The sequence below is a fragment of the Triturus cristatus genome, chromosome 2_1 (assembly GCF_964204655.1).
Source record: "Triturus cristatus chromosome 2_1, aTriCri1.1, whole genome shotgun sequence".
Classification (NCBI taxonomy): domain Eukaryota; kingdom Metazoa; phylum Chordata; class Amphibia; order Caudata; family Salamandridae; genus Triturus; species Triturus cristatus.
The window spans coordinates 1,090,140,351-1,090,168,118 of NC_140581.1; the positions used below are offsets into that span (position 1 = coordinate 1,090,140,351).

Consider the following 27,768-nt stretch of genomic DNA (forward strand, 5'->3'; position numbering starts at 1 on the left):
TCGGCATATAGGGAGATCTTGCCTCCCCAATCTACCGACCAATTGAGACCCCTAATAAGGGGGTCCCCCTGTATCCAAATAGCCCGTGGTTCAAGATCCAGAGCGAAAAGCAATGGCGACAGGGGACAATCCTGTCTTGTTACTTTGCCCAAGAGAAAAGGTACTGACCGCGCACCGTTTACTGCGACTCGGGCCATGGGTTTTGAATAGAGAAGACGTACCCAAGACAGAAATCGAGGACTGAACCTGTATCTTTTGAGTGCGGCAAACAAAAAGGGCCATTCAATCATATTAAATGCCATTTTGGAGTCAAGTGACATAATTACGGAGTCTTCATGGATGGTAGAGGCTCGCCCCAGCACCCCATGTAGGCGATGGAGAATCAGCGCAGTGTTTCTAGCTGGCATAAAGCCGGATTGGCCGGGTGTATCAATTGGTGAAGATGTGGTGAGAGGCGCCGAGCCAGGAGTTTAGCTAGTATTTTGACTTCTGGGTCCAAGAGGGAAATGAGTCTGTACAAATTGTTCAGGGGGCTTACCCTTCTTATGAATGACCGCGATTGTCACAAGACGTTGTGTCTTGGGTAACACACTTGCCGTCACACTCTCAACATACATTCTCACAAGGAATGGGGCAATCGTGGAAGCGTTAGTTTTGTAAAGCTCAATTGGGAGGCCGCTAGGGCCCATGGCCTTACTGGATTGCAAAACGCTAATAGCTTTTGACACTTTTTTGCCCGTTAAGGCGGCATCAAGATCTTCTAAATCTTGTGATTCTAAGACAGGCAAATGCAGAGTCGATAAAAGTTCCGCCGCCTCCACCTGGGTGGATGAATGCACTGTGGTATAAACCCGCTTGAAATGGTCGGCAAATGCCTCTGCAATCCCAGATCTATCCTCCCGATTGATAATTTGAGCAACCCACCTCTTAGCTATCTCTCTCTTATCAAGCCAGGCTAGCAGTTTACTTGCTTTGTCACCTATGTCATAGACCCACTGCTGTGTGGCCCGATAATGGGCCCTTGCCGATTCTTCAGCCATATCCCTGTACTCTTTTTGTTTGATAGCCAATTTATGAGCCGTATCCGATATACCTGAGGACACCAGGTTCCTTTCAAGTTGGGCAATTTCACGCTCCACCTCCTCCAGTTGTTTACGTTTTTCCTTTTTATGGCCTGCTATCGCTGGTACCCCACATCCCCAAATCACAGTCTTGTAGGCCTCCCAAAGTGTCACTTCCGACTCAACAGACCTTTTATTTTTGGTAAAAGTATTCTTTGTGGCCTCCATCAGTTTGTCTCTTCTCTGCGGCACTCTGAGGTACCATGGATTGAACGCCATTTCGTGATGAGTGGGGGGTGACGCCCCCCCATAGTACGCAAGGATCGGGGAGTGGTCCGAGATGCCCCTGGTAAGGAAGGAGATCTGGCAAACATGGGATGCTGGGAGGCTTTGCTAAAAGAGAATCTATGCAAGAGAGACTCCCATGTGCTCCCGAGTGAAATGTGTAGTGCTTGGCAGTGGGGTTACAGGTACTCCAAGCATCTATCAGGCCCAATGCCCCCAGGAAGTCCGCCAATGATCTACCAGTTGCCTCCTCACGTTTAGTCGGCCTGCGGTCAAGTTCACCATTTAACTCTGTATTGCAGTCGCCCCAATCAGAATGTCACCCTCTGGCAAATTCAACATATGTGGGCCCAAATCGTACAATGTAGGGGAATGTAGTCTAGGGGGCACGTACAGGGAAGTCACATTGAGGGACCGACCCTCCCAATGCCCTGAGACCATCACAAATCTACCCAAGGGATCCCGCGTAACTTTTTGGATTTGGAAAGGGAGGGAATGACGTATCAGGAAACCCGCTCCTCTAGACCCCCTAGCATAACCGGCATGAGCCACTAGCTTATAACCCCACCTATTAAGAGCACAATAGGAAACTCCCTGGATATGCGTTTCTTGGAGTAATACAAGATCAGGGGTGTGTTGTTTCAAGAATTGCAGCGTTTATACTTCGTTTGATACGATCGATCACCTCAACTGTTCACATTCCAGGAGATCAATTTAAGGCAGCCCAACGGTGCATTTGTAACATAATCAGCACTCATTCATATTGGGAGCTAGGGGCCCCACCTCACAACGGGCAGCGAAGAAAAACAACATTTGACCCTCACTCGTCCCCCTATACATTTTAAAACTTGAGATAATGCATGTGTGAGTAGTAGGAAACTGACAATGATACTGCCGACAACCCTGAATGCGTTTGAGAAAGCACCATTCAATTGACTGCACTGAACATACATAAAACAAAAAGCAACACTCCATAAAACACCCCGAAACAACCCCCCACCCTGCCTCCTTGCAACGTGGACGTAGAACTGCCCACCCACCAATTTTGCAGAGTGCCTGTGTACCCAAAACAACATAATGAATAAGGGAGAATGCTACAAGCTCAACTACCCAAGAACAGAGGTACTTACCCCCAGGACAACTATTGCGTGAGCCCAAATATATTACGTTGATAGCGGTGAGGCCCTGCAAGCAGTGATACCCTATTGCCGCACATAGCAGTTCTACAACATTTAGAGCGCAGGTGCAAGAGTATTGTTATGCTTTTTTTTAATTTCTTTATTGACATTTCAATTAATAACAAACATTTCGAACAACAAGCCAGTTACGTACAATGTAGCAGTTTAGACCATTCACATAGTGTTATACTGACTATAAGCTAATCAAATATTCAGTTCCATCCATGCTGAGTAAAGAAGAATACCCATATTTGACTACACAGGGAGTCTTCCACTCAGAAGTACCATACATTTCAATAAAGAGTGCAATGTTACCAACTAACCCTGGTCAGCCTCTGGTCCGTCAGAGCTGCAACTATACAGGCACAATTAGTGTAAATTATACATCACATTCCAAAATTTCTGACCTCGGAAGGCTGTCAATTGTCTGCCTGTAAGACCCCCGGAGCTCCCGAAGATCCCCGTCCCACCTCCTGAGGAGTGCGTGCCCACTCCACAAAGGGACTCCATATATCCCTGGGCGTAGATGCCGATGGCATCAGCTCCCAATAGGTGGTTGTAGGATCTGCACTTATGTTGCCCCCACTTTTTTTCTGATGTTTACACTGGTTTCTGGCTATAGTCTGGCTGGGTCCCTGCTAATCAGGGCCCCAACATCTCTGTTCTCTCTAAACAACTTGGAGTGCATATTAGATGCACTAGTGATAGGATACTGTGGTATCTTATGAGCCCCTAGAATATGGTACCTTAGGTACCAAGGGCATAGGTACTTCACAGGCCTACCAGGGGTGAAGCATGTATTATGCCACCCCTGGGAAGCAGACTAAATCTGACACCACAGGCCTGCTACTGCAGCCTGGGTGAGGTAGTGTTAGCACTCCTCACTGAGGTATAGGTTCCCTATATCTCACCTTACACACACATATAAACCTATCAGTCACCCCTAAGGCAGGCCCTATCAATCCTGAGGGCAGGGTTCTTGGTTTCCATGTGAGGGGGTGCCTCTGCCTGAGCAGGACCCCTCTGCAGCTCTCAGAGTCTATTCTCTGTAGCTGTTTGTGGATGCGGTTAAACCACATACTCTTAAGTGCATTATAACATAGCGGTAAATGCTAACTTTGGGATGGCTGCATCAAAACATGTCGTGTTTGGTGTCAAACGCTTTGGAATCATACCCCCACACCAGTAACTGGTGTGGGAGTATGATCCCACCCTTCTAGAGGGGTAGACATGTACCCACTGTGGAAACACGGTAGAATCCTGAAGAGCCCTGGCATCACAAAATGGATGCCACCAGCACAGACACTGGGCTGCCCTCCTGCTGCTGACTGAAACTCGGAGTGGAGGAGGCCCAACAATAGGCATCCTGTCACAGGGAGGTGTAACCACCTTCCAGACAGGATTTAGTGTATTGGGGCTGGGTGGGTGCACTCCTAGAGTGATTTGAAGTCCTGCACTGGGAGAGCAGTAGGTTCCTCTGTGCATATGCCAGCTCAAACCGGTTCAGGGGCTACCAGCCCCTGGTCTGGCACGAAACTGGACAAAAGGAAGTGGGTGTAGCCACCCACTCCCCTGAACCTCCCAGAGGAGTGGTCATAGAGCTAGTCCCTCCCTTCCTTTTAGTATAAGTTAGGGAACCCTTGCCATTGCAAACTAGATATCCCTGGACAACGCTCTGAAGAAGAATCCGGGACCTTCCGCGTTCCACTACCTTTGGAAGACTGAAGAATCTCCCTTGGAGTCAAGGAGTGACTCCCCTGCTTGGCAGGCACCAAAACTTTGCATCAACAGTTGCAAAATCTCCTGCTCCCGCCGGAGTCTGAAGTCCCTGCAGCCCTGGAAGTAGATTTCCTGACTTCTTGATAGCCATTGTGAGTCCCCAGCGAAGCTGAGGTGAGTGGACCCCACGAGTGATGAGGAACAGCAATACCCGGGTACATGCACTATTGTCGAGTCCAACCCCTTCACGACATTCTACAAACTTTTACTTTAGACCACTTATGGCCCAAGCCTCTAACAGGATTTCCCTTGAAAATCAGAGGCCTACCTCGTCCCGAGTGACCGTGGGCTCCTGTGAAGTGAATCCTCACAAGCCGTCTTTGCGATCACTTGCTGGTTGGCTTGTGGGTCTCCAGAAGACTTTTATACAGAACCAAAGGGCTCCCCTGATTGCTCCAGGCCTTCCCTGACTAACCCTTGCTGGGTGAGTCTCTCAGACCTTGCTGGTCTGCACCGCTGACTTTATTCACTTTCCACAAGACTTGCTGTTGCCAAGGCTTGTTGGCTCCAATCTGGTTGTCTACACCTCAGTAAGCTGCAGACTTTGTGGCACACTCCGAATCCAGCTCCTGGTTGTCATTGACGCCTCCTGGACCTCGTGGCTGAAGAGTCAAGACACCCGTGATCACCTGAAATCACCCGACTTCTGTGGGCATCCAGCTTCCTGGACCCGGGTCACTAGCAAGTGACTTTAAACAGTGTCTCCTCTGCTTTCAGGTCTTCTTTCTTCTGAATTCAGCCTTGGATTCCACAGGACACTTCTTCTGTCTTCACAAGCAGCAAGTCTTCTTTGGCTCCCATTGAAAACGACGCCGCGACCCGACACCAAAAGACACCTATGCACCCGGCTTCCCTGGGTGAGGTAACTCCTGCACTACGGTGCTCCCGTGTGTGTTGGCTCTAGAACTACTTACCCTGTAAGTGACTTGCTTGTAGACTCTCACGACGTATCCTAAAACTTTTAAAATTCCAATCGCGACTTGCTCCATTGAAGTCTATTGGGATCCGCGGCTGTGTTCTCACACTGCATGCATCTCCCGTGGGTCCTTTACTTACCTGCCTTGGGTAGATTAGTGAGGCCCCAGCGCTTCTGAAGACCTTAGGCCTTCTCCCTTCTAAAGTCGTTCTTCTTATACCTCTTTTTTAGTATATGGTCTGGTACGCCCCTAGGGCCACAGCCATATAAGTGCTTAATTTGTTGTGAAACGTTGATTTGTTTCATATGTCCTTCACTTCTAATCTCATAAAGAGATTAGTAGAGTGTGTCTAGTAATAAATACATATATATTTTATATATATACCCGTGTGGTGTCCTTTCATTTAGTGATTCAAGAGATTATAAGGTAAAACAAGCTGCTTTACATTCCTCCAAGACTTAGCCTGAAGGCTGCTCTCCACAGCTACCACTAGGATAGCTTTCTTTAAAAGGTTGTCTTAAACCTATCTACCATAAGAGTCGAATTGTACTGGTGCAAGGTGGCCACTTTAACTAGTGACCAGCATATACCAGGCCAACTTCTCACAGTGGTTAATTGCATGTGACCAAATGTGACATCTTGAACCCAGTCTTTCAAAGTTGGTGCCCCACTCTTTCCCCAATGCATGGCTATTCGGCGTTTGGCAAAAAGTAGGAGCATAGCGTGTAAGTTTGTGAACTGCAATTGGCATATTTTTAACATACCCCAATAAACCAAGTAGGGGGTCCGGGTCCACTGTCGTGCCAATTATATCATGGATCGTAGTAAATATGGCTGTCCAATACAAGGACAACTGCGGACAATCCCAAGGCATGTGCAAAAAAGAAGCATGGGCAAACCCACATCTCCAGCATCCGTTGTCCTCCTTAATCCCCATTCGATGTAATTGAAGGGGGGTCCTGTAGAACCTATGCAAACATTTAAAATGTATTGAACACAATTTATAGTTAGGTGATAGTGTAGTGAGTTGGGCACAACAATATGTCCATTGTTTTTCCGCCAGTGGGGTGTGTAATTCCTCATTCCACGCCTAAATTGCCTTGGGCTGCAGTTTTGGGGCCGTGTTTTGCATGGTATTATATATACGTGTAATTAATCTGCGCGGAGATTCTGACTTTAGTGTATTTTCCAGGGCTAACAGAGTGGGAGGTGGGCTAGGGAAAGTATTGTGTAGTGACCTACATGTAGCCCTAAGTTTATAATATAAGAATACCTCTGAAAATGTTACAGTCTGCTCTTCCGTAGAAAGAGGAGGGGGGCATAAATGATTCCTCCTGGTACAAATCTGCAAATGTTACCAAACCCATCTTCTGCACCAGTGTGTTGCTTGCGACCTCTCCCATTGTGGGTAGCATGGGGTTGTATGCTAGAGGGATGGAAAGGGCATATAGGATTTTCAATTTTGCTCTTTCCCTTAGTTTGTCCCACGCCCACCTCATGGTTTCCACAGTGTCTATGCCATCCCGAGGTCTTTTGTAGGCCTGATATAGCGCTACCTGGAGGGGGACCGACTTCGCCACATCCATCTCCACAGAAGTGTGCGGTTGGAACGGGGTTGGGTGAAACAAGTAATGGAGAAATTGTTCTTGGGCGCTCAGTGCATACAGCTGTACATCTGGGGCTCCCAGACCACCCTGGTGCAAGGGGAGGGTCAAAAGTTCCCACGACATCCGTGCCTGGCATCCCACCCAGAATATGGAGATAAGCAGAGATTGTATAGATTTAAAGAAGGCTTGATTCAGAGGGATCAGAATATTCACAAATAGATACAACAGCTTCGGCAAGACTTCCATCTTTGCGACTGCGATTCTCCCGGCCAGTCAGAGAGAACCTAGTCCATGCCGAAAACTTTTCCTCCAGCCATGATACCGTGCATCCGTAATTCATGTCCCAGATGTCTCTACTTAACCATACACCTAGATATTTAACCGGCCCATCAGCACATGCGAGCGGGAATTCAGTTTGAAAGGGGGTGGTAGCATCCGTCAAAGGGAATATATTAGATTTAGCCCAATTTCTAGAGAATCCCGATAGACCGCTGAATTTGATGAATTCCCGAAGGATGGAGGCCATGTTTGTCACCGGGTCCATTATATATAACGTCACATCATTTGCATATAATGAGATGAGGAGGGCCCTGGTGCTAAAGCCTATTCCCCAAGCTGTATGGTGCTGCCTTATGCGTGCTGCCAATGGTTCCATTGCAATCCCAAAGAGCAGAGGGGACAACGGACACCCTTGCCGTGTTCCGGTGTGATCACAAATTGATCCAACAGCATGCCATTCACTCGCATCCTTGCAGATGGCCTAGTGTACAGTAATCTTACCAGGCTGAGGAACAGAGTACTGAACCCCATCCTCTCTAGGACCGCAAATAGGTAAGACCTCTCACGCGTATCAAACGCCTTAGTTGCGTCAAGAAAAACTGCTATTGCTTGTGAGTCAGGATGAAAATAGTGAACCACCGCAAACAAGGTCCTTAGATTATGGTACGTGGAGCTCCCAGGGATGAAACCTGATTGATCAGGATGGGCTATCAGTAGGAGCAAGGGCTGCAGACGATTGTCGACTAATTTAGCCAAAATTTTAACGTCGACATTTATCAGTGACAGGGGCCTGTAAGAGTCTAGTTCATTTTCGGGCTTCCCTGGCTTCAGCAGAGTAATAATAATGGCCTCTCTCAGCGACGGTGGCAGACACCCAGAGGTATGAGCCTCCTCATACATCGCCACCAAATGGGGTGAAAGTTTGTCAGCATAACCTGGGGCCTTCTCAAGCGGCACACTCTTAATCACCTGGGTGACATCATCCACTTCAAATGGGACATCTAGATACTCCCTGTGCCCATTGCTAAGCCATAGCAGCTCCAGTGAATCTAAAAAGGGTCCAAGGCCCTCTTTAACTTCACCATGAGTTGAGGTATATGGTGTAGAGTAGAACTGTGGGAGCGCATTTAGAATTTCCTTCGGGCCTCTAATCGCGGTTGGGTACTCACCCTTAATTTCAGTGATGTCGGCTGTTGAACGTGGGGTCCGCAACATCGATGCCAAAGTTCTGCCGGGTCGGTCCCCCTCCCCATAACCTCTGGCCTGCGCATGCTTTCCTAAAAACCACACCTCCCTTGAGCCTCCTCCTCAAACTCCAAAAGTTTCTCTTTCAGTGTGGCTATCACCGTTTGGTCGTCAGGGGTGTAAAATTTGGTTTCAAGCTCTTTAAACTGTCTCACAAGTGTGGCAAGCGTACTACGTATAGCCTTCAATACTCCAGCCTGATGTGCTATGCATTTACCCCTAATTACAATTTTAAAAGCTTTCCATAGGGAGGCATGAGTAGTGATCGAGCCAGAGTTAGTTTCAAAATACTCATTAATATCACCCCTTATCTCCTCCTTGAAGGCCTCATCTAGAAAAGCTTTGTGCGGAAGGCGCCAAGTGTACATCTTAGGGACGGAGTTGAGAAGCTGTATATGTAGGAGGTTTGGGGCGTGGTCAGACAATGACCACGGGAGATGGGAGACCTCACTAGTCCATGCCACGGCATCACGGGACACCAGCCAGTAGGGCCTTATGGTGTTCAGAAATACATGTACCTTCCCTTAGCAATGGGTGATGTTTACGCCAGATGTCGATCATGTCACCATCTGAAATATTAGCATTGAGGGCTGCGCTTGCGGAGGGATTCAGTGAACAAGACTGGCCCTTCCTATCTTGCACATCATCTAGAATTGCGTTGAAGTATCCTCCCCAGATAACTGTGTCACAGTCTGTAGCTCTCACCTTAGCCCATGTGTCCTGGAAAAAACTAGGGGAATCCACATTAGGGCCATGGACTTCAATTATTGCCACCTGGATCACGCCCAGCACTCCCTGCAGCAAAATGTATCGTCCGTCTGGGACCACCTGTGTCGCCCTTTCCTTCCAGTCTAATGCCTGTCTAATTAACACTGCCACACCTCGGGGGTAGTTAGAGTAGATGTTGTAGCCTGTTGGATGGTGACGTGTTCAAGTTTGTCTCTTGTAATAGGCACATGTCAATGTGATGAAGTAGGAGTGAACTAGTCTTGCCTTCCTATGCCTGTACCGGAGATGGTGACAATGGTATATTTATCATCTCCGAGATGCCCGAATATATCTGACCCCAGTAGTCGGCGACCTCACGGCACCCCCACGCTACGTGCAAGAAATCTGCCGCGGGTGCATGGCATCGCCAGCAATGGTCGTCCTCCCGAAGGCCGATCCTATGCATACGGGCTGGTGTCCGATAGAGTCTATGCAGAAACTTGTAGTGGATGACCCTGAATCTGCTGCTGGAAGATATTTGTTCGGTTTGTGTGCAGCAAAAGTCCCAGATTTCGTCTGCAATGGGTTCACCCAGCTCTCCCTCCCAGCCAGTGCGCGCCCTGCAATGGGTCAGCTCCGGTATGGCGTGTATTAAATGATATAGGTGCGAAACCGCATGCGCAGGGGTAGCAGCCTTGAGCAGCTGATGTAGAGGGGCTAGTGTGGGCGGCTCGGCCGGATACTCCTCTGATAGCGCTCTAATCCCACTACGAAGTATTATATATAGAAATGTATCCATAGGAGTGGGTGTAAGGTCAGCGAACATGTGTGTCTGCGACCTAAATCGACCATTATGATATAGGTCTCCCCACGTTTTGATGTTGAGTTTGTTCAGAAAGATTTTGAATATTCGTTCCTGCAGAAGAGGTATCGCAGGATGATACGCCAATGGAAGCAACGGAGAGTACGGTAGGGTTGTGTTAGTTTTTTCCGCGATACGACGCCACGCCATGACTGTACTAGAGACCGTTGTAGCGTCCGCAATCGGAGTTACGGGCGCACTAAATAAGGCCCCTTCCAGCGGAATCGGGTCCGCCAACCAATGCTCCACCGCCACCTGAGGCAGAAAGGGCGTGGGGCGGATCCAATAGTGTATATAGTGTGCCTGGGCACTGTAATAGTACAGTTCGAACTCCGGTAGATCAAAGCCGCCTTGTGCGAATGGGCGAGTCAAGACATCCCAGCGCAATCGTGGTTGTTTTCCCCCCCAGACCAATCGGATGAGCCTAGATCGTAACATTTTGAAAAAGGGCCTGCCTGGGTAGTATGGGATGTTTAGAAAGAGATAGAGGAGTTTAGGCAGGATCACCATCTTGATGAGGGACGCGCGTCCGGCGAGTGAGAGTTGAAATGTGATCCATCTGGTCACGCAACTTTGGATATGGTCAAATGCACGGCCATAGTTCATCCGCATTAGTTCGTCCCGGTCTCTAGTGAGATCTATGCCCAGATAACGGACCTCAAATGTGCACCACTTCAGTGGATAATCGAGGGGGAATGGTTGGGCCGCTGTCGTGAGCGAAAAAATAGTGGATTTTCCCCAGTTGATATGGACACCCGACAGTCCGGCGAAACGAATGAACTCTCGCAGCAAGGGGTTTAGGTTAGTACTGGGATCTCGTACGTATAGCGTGATGTCGTCCCCGTAGAGGGATATGAGGACCTCTCGCTGTAGACAGCGTAAGGCCTTCTCTCGGTGGTGCTGTCGGAGTCTGGCCGCCAGCGGTTCCATCGCTATGGCGAACAGTAATGGAGATAAGGGGCACCCCCGACGTGTGCCCCTGGATATGGCAAAGGCGTCAGATATCCGACCATTTACCCCAACGCGAGCAACTGGTTGACGGTAAAGTGTGCTTATCCACTGTGTGAAGCCTATTGGCATTCCCATGTTTCGTAGTATGCATAGGAGGTAGTCCCATTCTAATGAATCAAAGGCTTTAGTGGCGTCTAAAAACACCGCCACCATTGGCAAGCCTGGGTCTACATTTTGCAATATGGAGAAAAGCGTGCGGAGGTTGTATGAGGTAGCTCTGCCCGGGATGAAACCCGCCTTATCCGACAGCACCAACCCTCCCATCAGTAGCTGCAAGCGATTGGCCAGAACCTTGGTTAGGATTTTCGCATCACAGTTGAGTAGGGATAGGGGGCGGTATGAGTCACAGCTCCCGGGCGGTTTACCGGGTTTTAGCAGAGAAATGATTAGAGCTTCCTGCATGGACGGGGGGAGGATTCCAGACTCGTGTGCCTCCAGGTACACCTCTCGGAGCACCAGTATCAGGACGTCTGCGTAGGCCTTATAAAAGTCCATGGGCAGCCCATCTAGTCCAGGAGCCTTCCCAGGTGCCATCTGGTTGATAGCATCCCTTATTTCGTCTTGACTTATGGGTTCTGCCAGAAATTCTCTATGTCTGTCCGGAAGCCACCCCAGAGTGAGCTCCCTCAGGTAGTCATCCATTTCTAGGGTCCCCATTCTGGTAGTAGAGTAGAGTGCGGAGTAATGGTTAACAAAAGCGCCTAAGATTGAACGTGTATCTCTTAATGGCTGCCGTCCGTCTCCCTCCAACTCCAGTACGAAATTGGAACCACGTCGGGGGCGAATCCCTCCCGCCAGGAAGCTCCCGGGGCGTTCCCCCTCCCCATAAGCTCTAGCTCTGGAATGTTTACCTCGAAATTTTACCTCCCTATCCGCGGTGGTAGTATATTCAGACAATGCCTCTCGATACCGCGCCTGAGCGACGGAATCCGTGGGATAGTCCGGCTGGGTTTCTAGTGTTCGGAGTGTGTTTTCCAATGTGTGTAACGTGTTGCGCAAGGCACGCAAGACGCCTGAGCCCTTAGATATGCAACTGCCGCGTATCGTGACCTTCAACGCCTCCCACAGTGTGGCTACCCGCTCTACCGATCCCTTGTTATGCGATATAAACTCTTCGATATCCTGACGGAGTTCAAGGCGGAATAGCTCATCAAGTAGTATGTTGGGTGGAAGACGCCAGGAAGGGGGCCCTCCCAGTATGTCCGGTAAGCGGAACCTGGTCAGCACCGGAGAGTGGTCAGAAAACGTTCGACTTACATGTTGTGCTGTAGCCATGGAAGGGGCCAGCCCCCGAGACACCAATATGTAGTCTAGCCGAGCCCAGGTGGCATGAGCCAAGTTCCAATGTGTACCCTCCATACTGATCGGGTGGAAGTGCCGCCATGCATCTACCATCTCCTGATTGTCACAGATGTCTCGCAGGTATCTATGTGTGTTGGTGTAGTGGTGTGTGGAAGGGTTAGACCTGTCCAGAGCGGGGTCAAGGACCGCATTGAAGTCCCCTCCCCATATGAGATGTGTTGATCCCACCTCCCTGATCTTGTTCCAGAGGGCAATGAAGCTACTTGGGTCATCGCAGTTAGGGCCATAGGAGCATGCGAAGGTGATGGTGTCTGCACCCATCCTTCCCCAGGTGACACAATACCGTCCCTCTCGGTCCGACGCGTCCCCCAGTGGAGCATAGGGAACATTCCTTTTTATCAGTATAGCGGTACCTCGAGCATAAGACGAGTATGCTGCGAAGACCGAATGTGCCGCCCAACGGGCAGCAAAGCCGCCTCTGCGGTGTGGGTCCATATGGGTTTCCTGCAAGAGTGCTACATTTACGTTAAGTCTGTCCAGTGCACCTAATATCTGTCGCCTCTTCCTAGGGTCTCCTAGGCCTCTAACATTCCAGGTGATGACTGACAGAAGGCCCCCCTCCCTGCTATCCAGCTGCGCCCCCCGGCTCATATCCACATCTAGGTAATCGAAATATACTGATGTGTACAAACCCCCACTCATTCCAGAGCCCTGTCACCACGGAGGATTCAAAAGGCGAGTACGTCCTGTGCATTGTGACGTTATACATGCTGTGTTCAAACAAAATATCAACCATCCCGTAAACATCCCCTCCCCCCCCACAACGACATCCCAATCATGCCGAGCATCTACCCCAGCCCACATCAATGCAACATCCCAAACCATAATCTGTTGGGGAATACCCAAGTGGGAAACACCAGGGCTCCAGACCCGCCAACCCAACTCCCCCGATTTTGCACCCGCCGTCCGCTGGGGTTAGTAGCGGCAACTTATGCGGGAGGGGGAAGGGTGTGCCAGAGCAAGATCAAGTTATACAGCAACAATTGTACCCTGGAAACAATCGGGGTATTATTCTACTGATCATCAACCCGAAGTCAGAGTACCCAGCAAGGGAAATGACAAGCAGTGAGGTTCCCTGTGCGATAGAGGCTAAGTATTCCTATACAGCGACAGTGTAATGAGAAATAAGCATATCAACCATACCCCTCTAGTCAGTCCAGCACTGATGTGGGAGAGCGGGAGCCTTCTCTCCCCGGAGATGTTCGGACAGGCTCGTGAGTACGTTTATGATCTTTTAGGAATAGTTCCACCTGTGATGGGTTCTGAAATATGTGCGTCTTGCCATGAAGGACCACCCGCAGGCGCGCCGGGTAGAGCATGGAGTAACGGATATCACTTTGAATTAGGCGTTTCTTAACTGCTCCAAATTTCCGGTGTGCCTCCTGTACAGCCTGCGTGAAGTGAAAAATGAAAGCGTAGTGTTTTCATACTGAACAGGCTGCTTCTCTCGTGCCAAGCGAAGCAACGTATTTCGGTCTCTATAATTCAGGAAACGGATAATGATTGGTCTCGGGGGTGCTCCAGGAATGGGGCGAGGGCCCAGGGAGCGGTGGGCCCGCTCCACCACTAAGTGTGGGGAAAAGGCCTCCGTGCCAAAGAGATCGGATAGCAATTTCTCTATGAATAGTTCCATTTTCCCCACTGCGGTGGATTCTGCCAGACCAACAAGGCGCACGTTGTTTCGTCGCGATCGCGCTTCCAAGTCCTCGTTCTTATCGGCTATCACTTTCAGTAACCGTTCCATCTGCGAGACAGTGCTGGCATTGGCCGCCGCCCCATCCTCAAGCCCCGAGATCCGCTGCTCCGTCTCCTTGACCCGTTCCTCTTGTTGGTCCAGTCGGTGCACCACAGAGTCCAGTCGTCTGGACATATTATCAATCTTTGAATCAATGGAAGAGAGACTCATCTGCATATTTAGAAGGAGCGCCTTCCAGTCCACTTCCTCTGCATCTGCCCCTTCCGAGTCACCGTCTCCCGTCAGTGGGGTGCGGGTTTTCTTCTTTTGGGACTCGAAAGGGAGCTTAGATTGTTTGTTATCCGTCTTCCCCATGATGCTGGTGGATCTTGCAACTTCGTCCCCCACTCCAGAGCACCAGAGCGGGGCCCTCTGTCCAGCGCAGTCCTAGGTAGGTATAGGGTATGTTGTGCTGCAATTTCGCCGGTCCGCTTCCCGGCTCGGCAGCACTATGCCCCTCGCGACGTAGATTACTGGTGAAAGGGACGATCCCGAAGGTCAGGAGCGTATTCGCGGTGCCATTCCAGTCTGTGTATATACCGCCCGGCCAGTGGTTGTTTTGCGATGGGCAGCTATCACAGCCCTACGGGCAAATCCCTTCCCGTCAGTTTGGCGGTGTCCCGTCCTCCCAGTGCGGTGTGCGTGGGGCGAAATGTCCAGGGGGAGCACTCCACCCCCCCGATGTACCCTCCGCAGCAGGACAGCAGCGCTCCTCTCCCCGGGCCCGTAGCGGAACCCGGTAGGCCAGTATACGTTCGCGAGGCACTCCTGCAGTAAGTGCCCCTCTTCTGGTCGATCCCCCTTGCGTCGGTACCAGGCACAGCAGCGACGGAGTTCGCCTCGCTCCTCTCGCAGGTAGGGTGTATGTGGTGCCGTCTCCTGCTTATGCAGGGCTCGCCGGGGCTGCGCAGTGCGTCAAGGCCCACCTCCTTAGCCCCCGGGTGGCGGGACTGTCATGCAGCTGTCAGCCTCAACTTACTTCGCCTCCGTGATTCACCGCTGCCGCTGTCTCGTCGTTATTTCAGGTTTCTCGGCTCTGCCGCAGGCAGTCCGGTGACGGTTGGCTCTTCCATCAGTTCTGGGCCTAGCGACCACGCGTGAGCACCGGAGTCGCGTACACGCGCTCGCCGTCTCCCATGTGCCCGCGGCCTTCAGCGCCTCCCGCGGGACCTTCTAGGGCGGATTTCGTCCCCTTCACCGCACCAATTCGCGCCAAACTCGCCTCAAGTGTGCAGCCACCTCCAAGGATCGCTCGAGCCCCGTTACTTCCAGCTTTCAGGGTACAGGATGGGTATGGCGGATACTTGAAGTGCCCGGCTGGCGAGAGCCTCACATAAGTGCAGCCATGTCGGTCTGGCGCCCTCTAGCGCCCCCCCTCCTAAACGCCTTCTGTGAATACCGAAAGCCTTAAAATTAGGATTTTTCTCAGTTTAGTAGTAGTAAAGTTAGGAGTCCTAACTTTAGGACTCCTAAACTGAGAAAAATCCTAATTTTAAGACTTTCGGTATTCACAGAAGGCATTTAGGTGTCCTAAAGTTAGGACTCCTAACTTCTGTGAATACCGAAGTGAGTAAGTGTCTTCTGTGAATACCAAAATGAGTAAGTGCCTTCTATGAATACGAAAATGGTAGTAAGTTTAGGATTTTGTCTTAAGTTAGTTCTGTGAATCGGGCCCAATGTTTACATGACTCCTTCTTTCTTTTCAGAGTGCAGGGCAGAGACATCAGACGCACCACAGGAGGTGGAGCCAGCATTGTGGAGGGAAGGCACAGCCCTATCCAGTTCCCAGGTGCAACTCCTCACTCCCATCTAGATGCAGATCTCTCTAGTCACTACTGGGCTGACTCACCCTGTCTCCTGGAATTCCCTAGCCCTGTCACTCAAACTCCAGACATGGAATACACAGCCTAGCAGAGGCAGGTTTGAATGGTTAGACAAGAAAATACCTACTTTCTAAAAGTCATATTTTCAAACACAGAATGTTAAAACCAACTTCACTAAAATATGTATTTTATCATTCTGTGTTCAGGCATACTAAATTCGAATTTCTACCATATTCCCTGAGTCAGTTAGGATTATAGGATGTAATAATCAAATTGCCCATTCTGACCTATGGAGAACAGGTAGCCTTGCAATAGTGAAAACGAAAATGGCTGTAATTCACTATTAGAAGATGCCACACACACCAGGGCATGTCCTACCTTATCCTTACAATGCACCCTGCCCTTGGGCCTACCATAGGGGTTTCTGATATGAAGAACAGGGAAGGTTTAGGGACTGGCAAGTGGGTGCACTTGCCCAGTCAGCATGACAGTACCAGACTGCACGCAGGCTCTGCAATGGCAGGCCTTAGACACACTTTTACAGGCTGCTTCTGTGGGTGGCACAACCAGTGCTGCAAACCCACCAGCAGTATTTGGATTATCAGCCCTGGGCACTCCTGGTGCACTGTACTAGGGTCTGACAGGTAAACCAAACCAACCAATCATGGAATCCCTTATTCATACATCAATTTACAATACAGAGAGCATATGCACTTTAGCACTGATCAGCAGTGGTAAAGTGCCCAGAGTCATAAAATAGCCAACAACAGGTCAGAAAAAATATAGGGGGAAGGCAAAAAGTTCAGGGATGACCCTGCAAGAAGGGCCAAGTCCAACAGGCCCCTATCGGAGGTCTTGGTCCCAATGCCCGGTGCGCTCGCTCAACCGCAAACACATTGGACAGTTTATGATCAAAGAGTTCCTGCAGCAGGTCGGTGATGTATTCCTCCATCTTGGAGATGGCCGTCGTCTCTGGAATTCCGGTAATTCTCAGGTTGTTACGGTGGGACCTCGCTTCCAGTTCCTCGTTCTTCGCCCTAATCAGCCCCATCACTCTGTCCATCTGTAATAGTTGCTCCTTGGTTTCAACTTGAAACTCATGGATGTCTGAGTATCGATTTTCGAGTACATCCAGCCACGTTTCATGGGTCCCCACCTGTTTTATGACTGAATCTAGCTGGGTGGTCAGCGCGTCTAGTTTGGTATCTATTGTACATAAGCTGGACCGCATCTTGAGCATCAGGGTTCGTAAATCCTCCCCATGGTCCTCCATCTTTGACTCGGGCGGGCGTTCCGGGCCTGCCTCCAGATCCGTTTCAGCGAGCCTCGTGGTTCTTCTGTTTTCAAAGTTCAGCTTAGGCTGTTTAGATTCATGTTTACCCATGGTAGGCTGACTTCTTTGTATGCTGCCACCTCGTTGGATAGACCACTTTGGCACTACACCGGTACTCCCAATCGTAGACACCCCACCGCAGTTGTTCTCTACAGGATGCTCCAAACTCAGCACAATGTGGATGAGAGGGGATGCCCAGAGCACAAGTGTCTCAGCCAATATCGAGTCTCCGGCTGTACCTCTAGTTTCTGCACGAATCCGGTATCATGCCCTGGGCCCGCAGATCCCACACCCCTGCTTCCTGGGCACACAGCAGTAAAAGTAGAACAGGCTGTCGCAGTGCACCTCTCTATGTGATCCTCTGGCTACAGCCCCAGTCAAGGTCTTCCCCGCAGTATGCACTGTCTCACCGTTGTTTCCGCTCTGCTCCCGGAGATCCAGCCATACCAACGCTGGCCATTGGAGCACTGTTTTTCTGAGCTCCGGCTTGTCTGATAGTAGAGCAAATGGCGGGTGGCACTGCCCACACTTTTTAGGTCCTCCGACTTGCTGCAATCGATCCCCAACGGACAGCCAGATACATGAGGGGGGATGCCTACATAGCCTACACATACTCAGACACCAAATCTTTTGAAATTCTAACCAGAACTAGTGGCCAACCAACTATGGATCCTCAGAGCTCCCAGTTGGTGGTAAATAAAGAAGCTTATGCTGGGCGCCTCGGGGGCAGTCGCCTAAATGGCCTGGGGCTGCAGGCAGCAGAACAATGTTGTTTTACCTTCCACTGGTCTTGGCCGAATTCACCTTGGGATCCTCGCCGCCTCCAGTCCCCTGCTTCGATATGCTTGCTACAAATATGGCTGCACTGCCTGACCTTGCCAAGCTCTGTCTGTGCTCCTCCGGTGGCTCCCGGTGATTCCCCCGAGCAACACGGGGGGCGTGCAGGGGATGCGACACGGGTGCCTCGCTCCAGCGCCGTACACCTCCAATCCAGCAACACAAACAGGAGCCCCGTGGGCTTCTACGGAGCTAGCGGCCTCCACGGGACCACAGCAGTGCCTCCACCACCGAGCCTCGCGGCCTGGCCGAGTCTCCACACAGATCCTCAACTCCGGAGAGCACCAATTAACTGGGGACCGACCCAGCCGCGGCTTCCCTTCAGCTCTGCACCAGCTGTCGGGCAGGGCAGCCACGGCCTCCACAGCCCACGTCGGGGAACCACGCTAGCTCGGGGCTTCACGCCTGAGAACCAGGCCGCAGCATGACAAGGTCCATAAGTTCTGCAGGAGCGTGGCATAATAAAGGCGAACAGAACATTGGGCGCCGCATGCCACAAGCAAAGCCCAGGCGCCCTCCAGACTCAGCGATGACCCTCCAAATATCTGGATTATTAAAGGATTTAGTCTCGACCGGCAGAGCGCGCCTAGCAAGCGGCCATCTTGTAGCGCGTCCGACCACTCCCTCCAGAGTTATGTTATTCTTGATTTATATTTGCTCTTACCTAGGTACAAATCTGATTAATGAACATGTTTTCCTGCAACTTGCTCTCTCTCCCTACAGTACACTGTGGATTGATTTTACTTCTAAGACTGGAATACCCATGGTTGTTTGCCTATCCTACACCATGGCTAACAGTATTCACAGGGCTGCTACATAGCATCCTCAAACACTGCGGCCTATTGCCCTGTTCTTCCTGGAGGGAGGTGACTAACATAACTTTTCAGTCACTTTCGTTTCCCTGAGAGGCACGCCTACCAGCCAGTCTAGCGATCTGCAGTGGAGCACGCCTGCCAATGCCTCCTTTATCTGCCCAAGAGAGGGGCGTCTGTCAGAGCAGCTTGTTTTCTCCATATCCAGGGCAGTACTTCATTTGTACAGATATATATTTAGGGGCCCAAAGTCCCACACCCAGCCTGGCTTAATGCTTGGGTTGCTGAACACCAAGGGTGCCTCGTCCTGACCCCACCTATTGCCTCTGTACCCCGCCACCCTTCACGTCTTGTCTCTTTATATCACTCTTGCAGGTTCTTTTCATCCTTTCTCCCTTTACATTTCCTTTCCTGACTTTCTCTTCCTCATTCTTCCTCCCTTTTCTGCCTTTAGCTCTCTTGCGCTAGGTCAATCTCTGACAATGAAACATTTGTCCCAATGCCCAACGAGTGCCACTCCTCACCATCTCCAAACACCAGCACGTGTTAAGCAGTTAGGGTGGGAATTCTCTGCTAAACACATTCTCTAAAGACACAGCAACCCCCCACCCCATTTGGGTCTTGCACCCAGATCACCTAAGCCTTTTAGGGCTCAGCTCCTGAAGGAGGAGAACATGGGCAACAAGTATATGAAGCACCTTCTTAGGGGGAATAAGATTTAACTCTGTGCATATATTCCCACCACTGTGATATAAACTGTATACAATTATTTGACTGGGCATGTTCATTAGCACCTGTGCAAATGAACAGGGCCCTATAAAATGAGCAACCACTATTTCTATTCTAGTCACTGACTGAAGATATTCAAGTAGGCTTAGACAGACCCAGCATTTATACCAATATATACCTCATTTAGGTCCACTAAGAATTCAATGGGAAGGAACATTTAATTATTTAGTAGAAAATGCAGCATTTCATATTAATTCGAACATTTTCCAGTTTGCTGGCTTATTGCCACCGCATGAGAGGTGAGACAGACAGACACGCTTCTGTTTACTTTGTGGCAGCGAGGTTGCAGTGCCCCAGGTCTTTCGTCTCTCGTGATGGTTGTCTTGGCAGACAAATAGGGCCAGGAGGCAAGGTTAAACATTATTTACCTTCAGTGTATTTCCCTTTGAATGTTAGAGGTTTGAGCAGCGGCCTCCATTACTGACACACCATAAAGTAACACAATTAATGAGTTACAGAAAACGCATAAATGCAGCTGTGCTATTGTACTTCGTGACGCAGTTCAAAACGTTAATGACATCAATCGTGTGCAGAAATCTCCAGCATGAGGACCCTTCTTCCCTTTCTCTGTCCTATTTTGCTTTCAGCACCCGCGAGTTTCAAGCCTGAACAGTGGCATTGGCAGAACACAGGTAGGTCGAGCTAAGGAGCATTTGTTTTGTGTACATGTTGTCTAGGGATTACCCAGGTAAGCAATCAATCGCATTGGATAGCCCCGTTCACCTGTTAAAACCGGTTTACACCGGTTCCGGTCTGTAGCGTGATTCCAGTTAGTTTCAGGTGCACCTTAGAACAACTGCCTGTGGGTGTCGACATTTGCTTATTGGTTTCATTTGTTTCAATTAACCTGGATAATCCACTTTACTTTACTTTCCAGCTGGGTCTGTAAGGTTAAACATGTTTATAAAGTGGCCAGACCCTGAAAATGAAGGTTGACATCTAATATACCACTTTTTTATACTAAATTATGCATTTTTTCATGGGCAGTATAGAATGTAGCGTGCGTTGCTCCTTTTACTGTGGAATTTTCTCAACCTGTGTTTTATGGGACAAACTGGTCTGCCCAGTTTAGGCCACTAACATACAGTATGGCATGCAAACAGTCATCATGTACTTAGGGAATTGCAGTGTTTTTTTTTAACTAAGCATTATGGGGCATATTATCAAGAAACTGTGTTAAAATTATCGCCACTTTAGCGGCAGGAAACTGCCGCTAAAGCGGCGATAATGGGCTTGATAATATGCCGCAGAGAATTCCAATAGAAGCCCATGTTCTGGTGTCAACATGGGTTTCTATGGGAATTCTCTGCGGCATATTATCAAGCCCATTATCGCCGCTTTAGCGGCAGTTTTCTGCCGTTAAAGCCGCAATAATTTTAACGCCGTTCTTGATAATATGCCCCTATGTTGTGTGCTTTGGAGGTTGTATTGTTTCTGTAAGGGGCAGAGCGGTCTATGGGCGAAAGTCTTTGTATGACAAGAATAGCTGCGCTACCCTGCTCCTTTTTGTGTTCTTTTCTGGCCTTTCCTGTGGTCTTCCAGCGGTGGACTTACGTAACACGGAGTCCACCGAAGGTGCTCCATATTTTGTGATATTTATAAGCAAAGAACAAGGCTCTATGTGCAAGAGACACATCCACAGTGTATAGTCAATAGTAACTATTAGCCTACTGGTTGAAACATATTGTGGGCTTATCAGGTGTTGCATTGTGTGGGCCAATTGTGCTCTGTAATATTGTGAAGGAAAATATAGGATTAGCCTAAACCCTTGTATGGACTATTGCAGAGTCTATAGGCTAGCTTTCCTGTGTTGGCTGCAGTTGTGAGAGGGCCTTCTTTTGTACCTACAAGCTGGCGTCAAGCAACCTACTGCTCTTTTCTTTTACAATGTGTTCTGTCCTAAATAACAGTGATCCTTACCTTCCCTCCTTATGCCTGTGAAGGCATCATGTTACACAAGTGGTGTGTGGTTGAGAAAGCACGTGCACCGATGTGTGGCTTGTCTTCAGGTTCTCGCTGTTCTTGAACTTAGATATGACAGCTGGCATACTGATGCCCTTGTGGTAATGTCCTAGACACCATGTAGACATCTGTCAAGTTGTCAAAGCATGCCTCTAATTACCTAGTGGTCAACTTCTAGCTGTCACAGTACCAAAGGCCCCCTATTTTTTACTGGGTCTGTCAACTGGCAGGCCTTGGCAATGGGAATCTGAGTTCAATCCACATTCTATTGGCCCATTGTAGCCACCTCCTCTTCTGGTTTCCACAATGTCCACTAAGAAGGTTGAAACGCTTAGCAAGATGTGGTTTATAATACATAGAATTGTCTCATTCCTTTCTATCCAAATACAGTTCCCCCTAAAGAGGGATAAATATGATCCCATTCAGACAGTATACGTCCTTCATCTGTATTTTGGAATGAGATTTAGTTTATCAGCACAGAGAGATGTTGCTCTTTCCCCCAAGGTCAGTAACATGACTGTAGAGAGGATACATTGTTATGACCTACCCTAAGTGAAGAGAAAGCAGTCCCTCCTGGTGAGTGGAGAAGAGCAAGCCCCTGACCAGAGGACAAAGATGAAGGTCGAGCTGACTAAAGTCTGAACAACAAACAACAATATGTGAGATGGTCTCCTCCCGGTACCACCACTGCCATTCATACATAGAGACCTTTAAAGATCTGTCCTGTCATGCATGCTATTTAACTTTCTATTTGAGTTCCTTGGAATATGGCTGACCATACAGCACATTCACTTCACCAATATGCCATTGATAGCCAGATATGCAAAAATTATCTTATTTTTTAATGTTTTTCTTAGCATTAAAGCAGTACGATAGCTTTTGTGTACAAAGTGTCATCAACCTTGTCCGTAGAATTATTGAGACACTACGTACACATTATCCAGACTGTAAGTTTGTGGGCTACCTAAATGTGGAAATTATTCCCAATAATTTTGGAAAACTGCAATCTCAGTACACAACCTTGATCAAAGCCATACGACCAAAACAGCTTTGTTCCCTTTCTTTGCCCTTACCAAGACTGTAGATTACTGTACTGACTCTCTATTCTCCTTCAATGAGCACTTTCACAAGAAAATCCAGTTCACTTAAAACAGATGAAGCTTCTATGAAAGTAAATGACTTTTTCCAGACTATAACTTCCCATCAGACATGCATATTTATGTTCTTACTCACTTTGATGGGGTTCCCGTTCTGTTACTGTTCTTCAGTTTCCTCTATGAACAGCTTCCTCCCTTCAGAATTGTGATTCAAGCAGTAGACATCCAGAGACAGATTTACTAACAAGTCACTCAACGCATTGCAGCAAGACAGCACATTGTATTGCGATACAGGAAGAGTCCAGGAATGCACCACACCTAATAAGATATGCGCCATGGTGCAAGAGTGCCTCCGTTACAGAATATCGTCCCATAATGCTTTGCAGGGCCTTTGGTTGGGATTGTATTTTTGCCCATAACTGTGCTTGGGGTGGTCCTAGGAGGATTGGACCACCACCAAATCTTTCAGCATGATGTGCTCTTTGTGTTCAAGGCATCTGCTTGGTTCCCTCCCTAGGTTAGGGAGGACCCCAAAAATCATCAGGTCTCTCACTGCAAGCTATATTTTCATTTTCATTGTTGCCAGATGACTATATGCATTTTAACATGCAAAGAGAGAATTAATTATTATTTGTCTAAATGTACTGTGTGTTATGTTTTATTTTTGCTTTTGTGAGATGATATATATTTAGTTTAGCATGTAACGATAGTTATTTGAAGTTTAACTGAAGGTATGTGAGATTTCAGTTTTATTAATCCGCATTACATTAAAAACACAAGATTGCTGTTTTATTAATATCCATAACTACATTGAAAACACAAGATTGTTATTTTATTTATATATATATAACATAGAACTCATGCATAAACTCTGCAGTAAGGTATTGCACCTACAACCATTTGATAAAACAACTTTACCTTAACATGCAAAAAAGAACATCACTTATTCACAAAAGTGAGCTTAGAAAAATATCAGGCAATGAGAGAGGAGATGATTTTGGGGTCCCCCCTAACCAAGGGGGAGGACCAAGCAGATGCCTTGAACACAAAGAGCATATCATGCTCAACGATTGTTGTGGCCCCATCCTCCTAGGACCACCCCAAGCAAAGTTATGGGCAAAAATACAATGCCAATCAAAGGCACAGCAAAGCATTATGGGGGGAGCTTCTGGAGTGCAGTGAATATTATAGTATTAGCTCTCAGCTGAGCCGGAGAGCCTGCCCCTTGAGGAATGGTTTGATATTGCATACTATAATATTCACTGCACTCTAGAATATCGTCCCATAATGCTTTGCAGGGTCTTTGGTTGGGATTGTATTTTTGTTCATAACTGTGCTTGGGGTGGTCCTAGGAGGATTGGACCACCACGGAATCGTTCAGCATGATGTGCTCTTTGTGTTCAAGTCATCTGCTTGGTTCTCTCCCTAGGTAAGGGAGGACCCCAACATCATCAGGTCTCTCACTGCGGACTATATGTATTTTAACATGTTAAGATAGAATTAATTATTGTTTAGCTAAATATACTGTTTGTTTGGTTTTATTTTCGTTTTTGTGAGATGATATATATGTTTTTTAGCATGTAAAGTTAGTTATTTGAAGTTTTACTAAAGGTATGTGAGATTTCTGTTTTATTAATCCATATTACATTGAAAACACAAGATTGCTGTTTTATTAATATTCATAACTACATTGAAAACACAAGAGTGCTGTTTTATTAATATGTATACCATAGAACTCATGCATAAACTCTGGAGTAAAGTATTGCACCCACAACCCTTTGATCAAACAACTTTACCTTTACATGCTAAAAAGGATATAACTAATTCACAAAAGTGAGCTTAGAAAAATATCAGGCAATGAGAGAGGTGATGATTTTGGGGTTCCCCCTAACTTAGGGAGAGGACCAAGCAGATGCCTTGAACACAAATAGCATATCATGCTCAATGATTGTGGAGGTCCCATCCTCCTAGGACCACCCCAAGCAAAGTTATGGGCAAAAATACAATGCCAATCAAAGGCAAAGCAAAGCATTATGGGGGGAGATTCTGGAGTGCAGTGAATATTATACTATTAGCTCTCAGCTGAGCCAGAGAGCCTGCCCCTTGTGGAATGGTTTGGTATTGCATACTATAATATTCACTGCACTCTAGAATATTGTCCCATAATGCTTTGCAGGGCCTTTGGTTGGGATTGTATTTTTGTTCATAACTGTGCTAGGGGTGGTCCTAGGAGTATTGGACCACCACCGAATCGTTCAGCATGATGTGCTCTTTGTGTTCAAGTCATCTGCTTGGTTCTCTCCCTGGGTAAGGGAGGACCCCAACATCATCAGGTCTCTCACTGCGCGCTATATTTTCATGGGATGATTATATGCATTTTAGTATGTAAAGATAGAATTAATTATTGTTTAACTAAGTGTAACGTTTTTATTTTTGCTTTTGTGAGATGATATATATGTATTTTAGCATGTAAAGATAGTTATTTAAAGTTTTACTAAGTGTATGTGAGATTTCTGTTTTATTAATCTGCATTACATTGAAAACACAAGATTGCTGTTTTATTAATATGTATACCATAAAACTCAAGCATAAACTCTGGTGTAAAGTATTGTACCCACAACGCTTTGATAAAACAACTTTATCTTTACATACTAAAAGCATATAACTAATTCACAAAAGTGAGCTTAGAAAAATATCAGGCAATGAGAGAGGTGATGATTTTGGGGTCCCCCCTAACTTAGGGGGAGGACCAAGCAGATGCCTTGAACACAAAGAGCATATCATGCTCAACGATTGTGGTGGTCCCATCCTCCTAGGACCACACCCAAGCAAAGTTATGGGCAAAAATACAATGCCAACCAAAGGCACAGCAAAGCATGATGGGGCGATATTCTAGAGTTCAGTGAATATTATAGTATTAGCTCTTGGCTGAGCCCGAGAGCCTGCTCCTTGAGGAATGGTTTGATATTGATACTATAATATTCACTGCACTCTAGAATCTCGTCCCATAATGCTTTGCAGGGCCTTTGGTTCGGATTGTATTTTTGCCCATAACTGTGCTTGGGGTGGTCCTAGGAGGATGGGACCACCACCGAATGGTTCAGCATGATGTGCTCTTTGTGTTCAAGGCATCTGCTTGGTTCTCTCCCTAGGTTAGGGAGGACACCAAAATCATCACCTCTCTCACTGCTTGCTGAATTTTCATTTTCACTGTTGTGAGATGACTATATGCATTTTTGTATGTAAAAATAGAGTTGTTTGTTTTTTTATCAAGGGTATGTGAGATTTTAGTTTGATTAATGGCGATGAGAGAGTGGTGTTCCATAAAGTTTCTGCAGAATTCCGTGTAGTGGTACTCCACCAATTATGCCCACCCTTAATAAAATTGTGTTTTGCATATGTATTTTTGGCTAAAATACTTTCCACATCTATGAGTTTGAAACCGTAGAACTTGTTGTCTCAAACTCTTTTCACCACTGTCTTTTGGATTGTGCATGTCACATACTGTTCTATCAAACACAGGACAGTCTGATCACTGTCTGTTTCAGTCCATCTTTTACCCATTACAGCGTATGAATATGTGGAGCATGTCTAGCTTTGTACTCCTTATGCCAAAAAAATCAGTTACTTCACTAAGAGGAGGATTTCTTATGTTGCAAATGAAAGACATCATGGCTTGAAACCTGAGGTAAAATATCTGCAAACATTTGCAGGATCCAATGAGTAAACGTCTCCAGCTGTCTTCACTTTGAAGTCCTATATGTTTGAGTTTGCTTCTCGCAAGAATTCAAGCAGGTCTTCCCATGCATACCCAGCACAAATGAGTGTTAGAAACCAAGGGGCAGATCAGCAACAACCGGCGATAATTATCGCTCAGCGCTCTTAGCGTGAGGATAATTATCGCTGGGTAACGTGGATTTTTACCGCTGAGATAGCGTGCTATTAGCAACGCTTATCTCCTCAGCGCTAAAAATCCTCACGCTAACTGCCTAACGTGAGATTATCGCTAGAAGCCCAGCGATAATCTCACGTAGTGTGGCATTAGCTTGCTGATAGAGACTCACAAACATAGCCCTGATATCCAACTTCCATAGGATATCATGGCTAAATCAGTCCTGAGGCAGTCGTAAGGAAAGTAGCGATAACAGGGGCTATCGCTACTTTTCCTGCCGCTATGCTTCATAGCGTGGGGCTTGATGATAGGAGAAATGTCGCTTAGCAATTTCTCCTGTCATGTTAGGTCAGGAACGCCCACTTTGCATCTCATTTGAGATGCAAAGCTGGGCGTTAGGAATCCCCACGCTAAAGCAAGGTTTCACGTGTTAGCGTGGCCTTGCTAATTAGGCGATAAAATTATCACCGCTTTTCGGCCGAAAACGGCCGCAAAAGCGGCGATAATTTTTTATCGCCAGCTTGTAAATATGCCCCCAAGTAGGTGCTCCTAGGTTTCTCAACACGATTTCAGTTCACCATGTTAAAAATACCAATACACGTTGGTGCCACGTTAACATGCCATCAAATTAATCAATTTTTATTTCAGGTTTTCATCTTTTCCTTGAACTTTGTCAACGAATTCCCTTGCTGTGAGATTTTGTAGATTCACTCCTGTTTTGAGAATGTGGTTTACTGCATAAGAAAGTCTTGGCAATTCACTCCCAAATAGTAAATGACATGTATAGGGAATACACTGGCAAAATCTAGTATCCTCTGAATATAGTCTAGTTGATCTGTACTCGGCTGCTGGTATTTGTACAGGCCGATCATCATATCTACAACCTACTCCAGTAGGAAACCGATGTGGAAAACAGCGAGCTTCTAAACTTTTCTCCCACACACTCAAGGGAGCTCCTTCTGCTTTTTTCATTTGAAAGAGATCAATAGCATTACCAATAATCTCTTTAGGATGCAGAGGATGAATACGGTAGTGTTTCTAAATTAATTTCTTCTGATCTCGATCAATCCTCCTTTTCAATCTGACCGCTTGATGATGATGTGTCATCCTCCATATGTGTTAAAATTTTAAGAATATCTACATCTTTATAAAAGGTATACTTTTGTACCAGGTGTAATGTTGCTTTTTTAGTTT

The 27,768-nt window shown here is 47.5% G+C and overlaps 1 protein-coding gene across 9 annotated transcripts in view; it reads left to right on the forward strand.

Moving 5' to 3' along the window:
- LOC146866400 (vitamin D-binding protein-like) overlaps window positions 1-27,768 on the forward strand; it is a 666,911-nt gene that overhangs the window by 65,504 nt on the left and 573,639 nt on the right. The window contains exon 4 of one of the 9 annotated variants that reach the window (XM_085636444.1): window positions 15,736-15,818. The exons of 4 other annotated variants lie outside the window; for them this stretch is intronic. Coding sequence is in view for 1 of the 5 variants with exons in the window: in XM_085636415.1 (XP_085492541.1) it covers window positions 20,168-20,255 (88 nt within the window). In the remaining 4 variants the exon portion in view is untranslated. Of the gene's footprint in view, window positions 1-15,735; window positions 15,819-20,027; window positions 20,256-27,768 lie in introns of those variants that run through there. 4 more of the 9 variants (XM_085636415.1, XM_085636470.1, XM_085636471.1 and 1 more) reach the window with 4 other exon arrangements.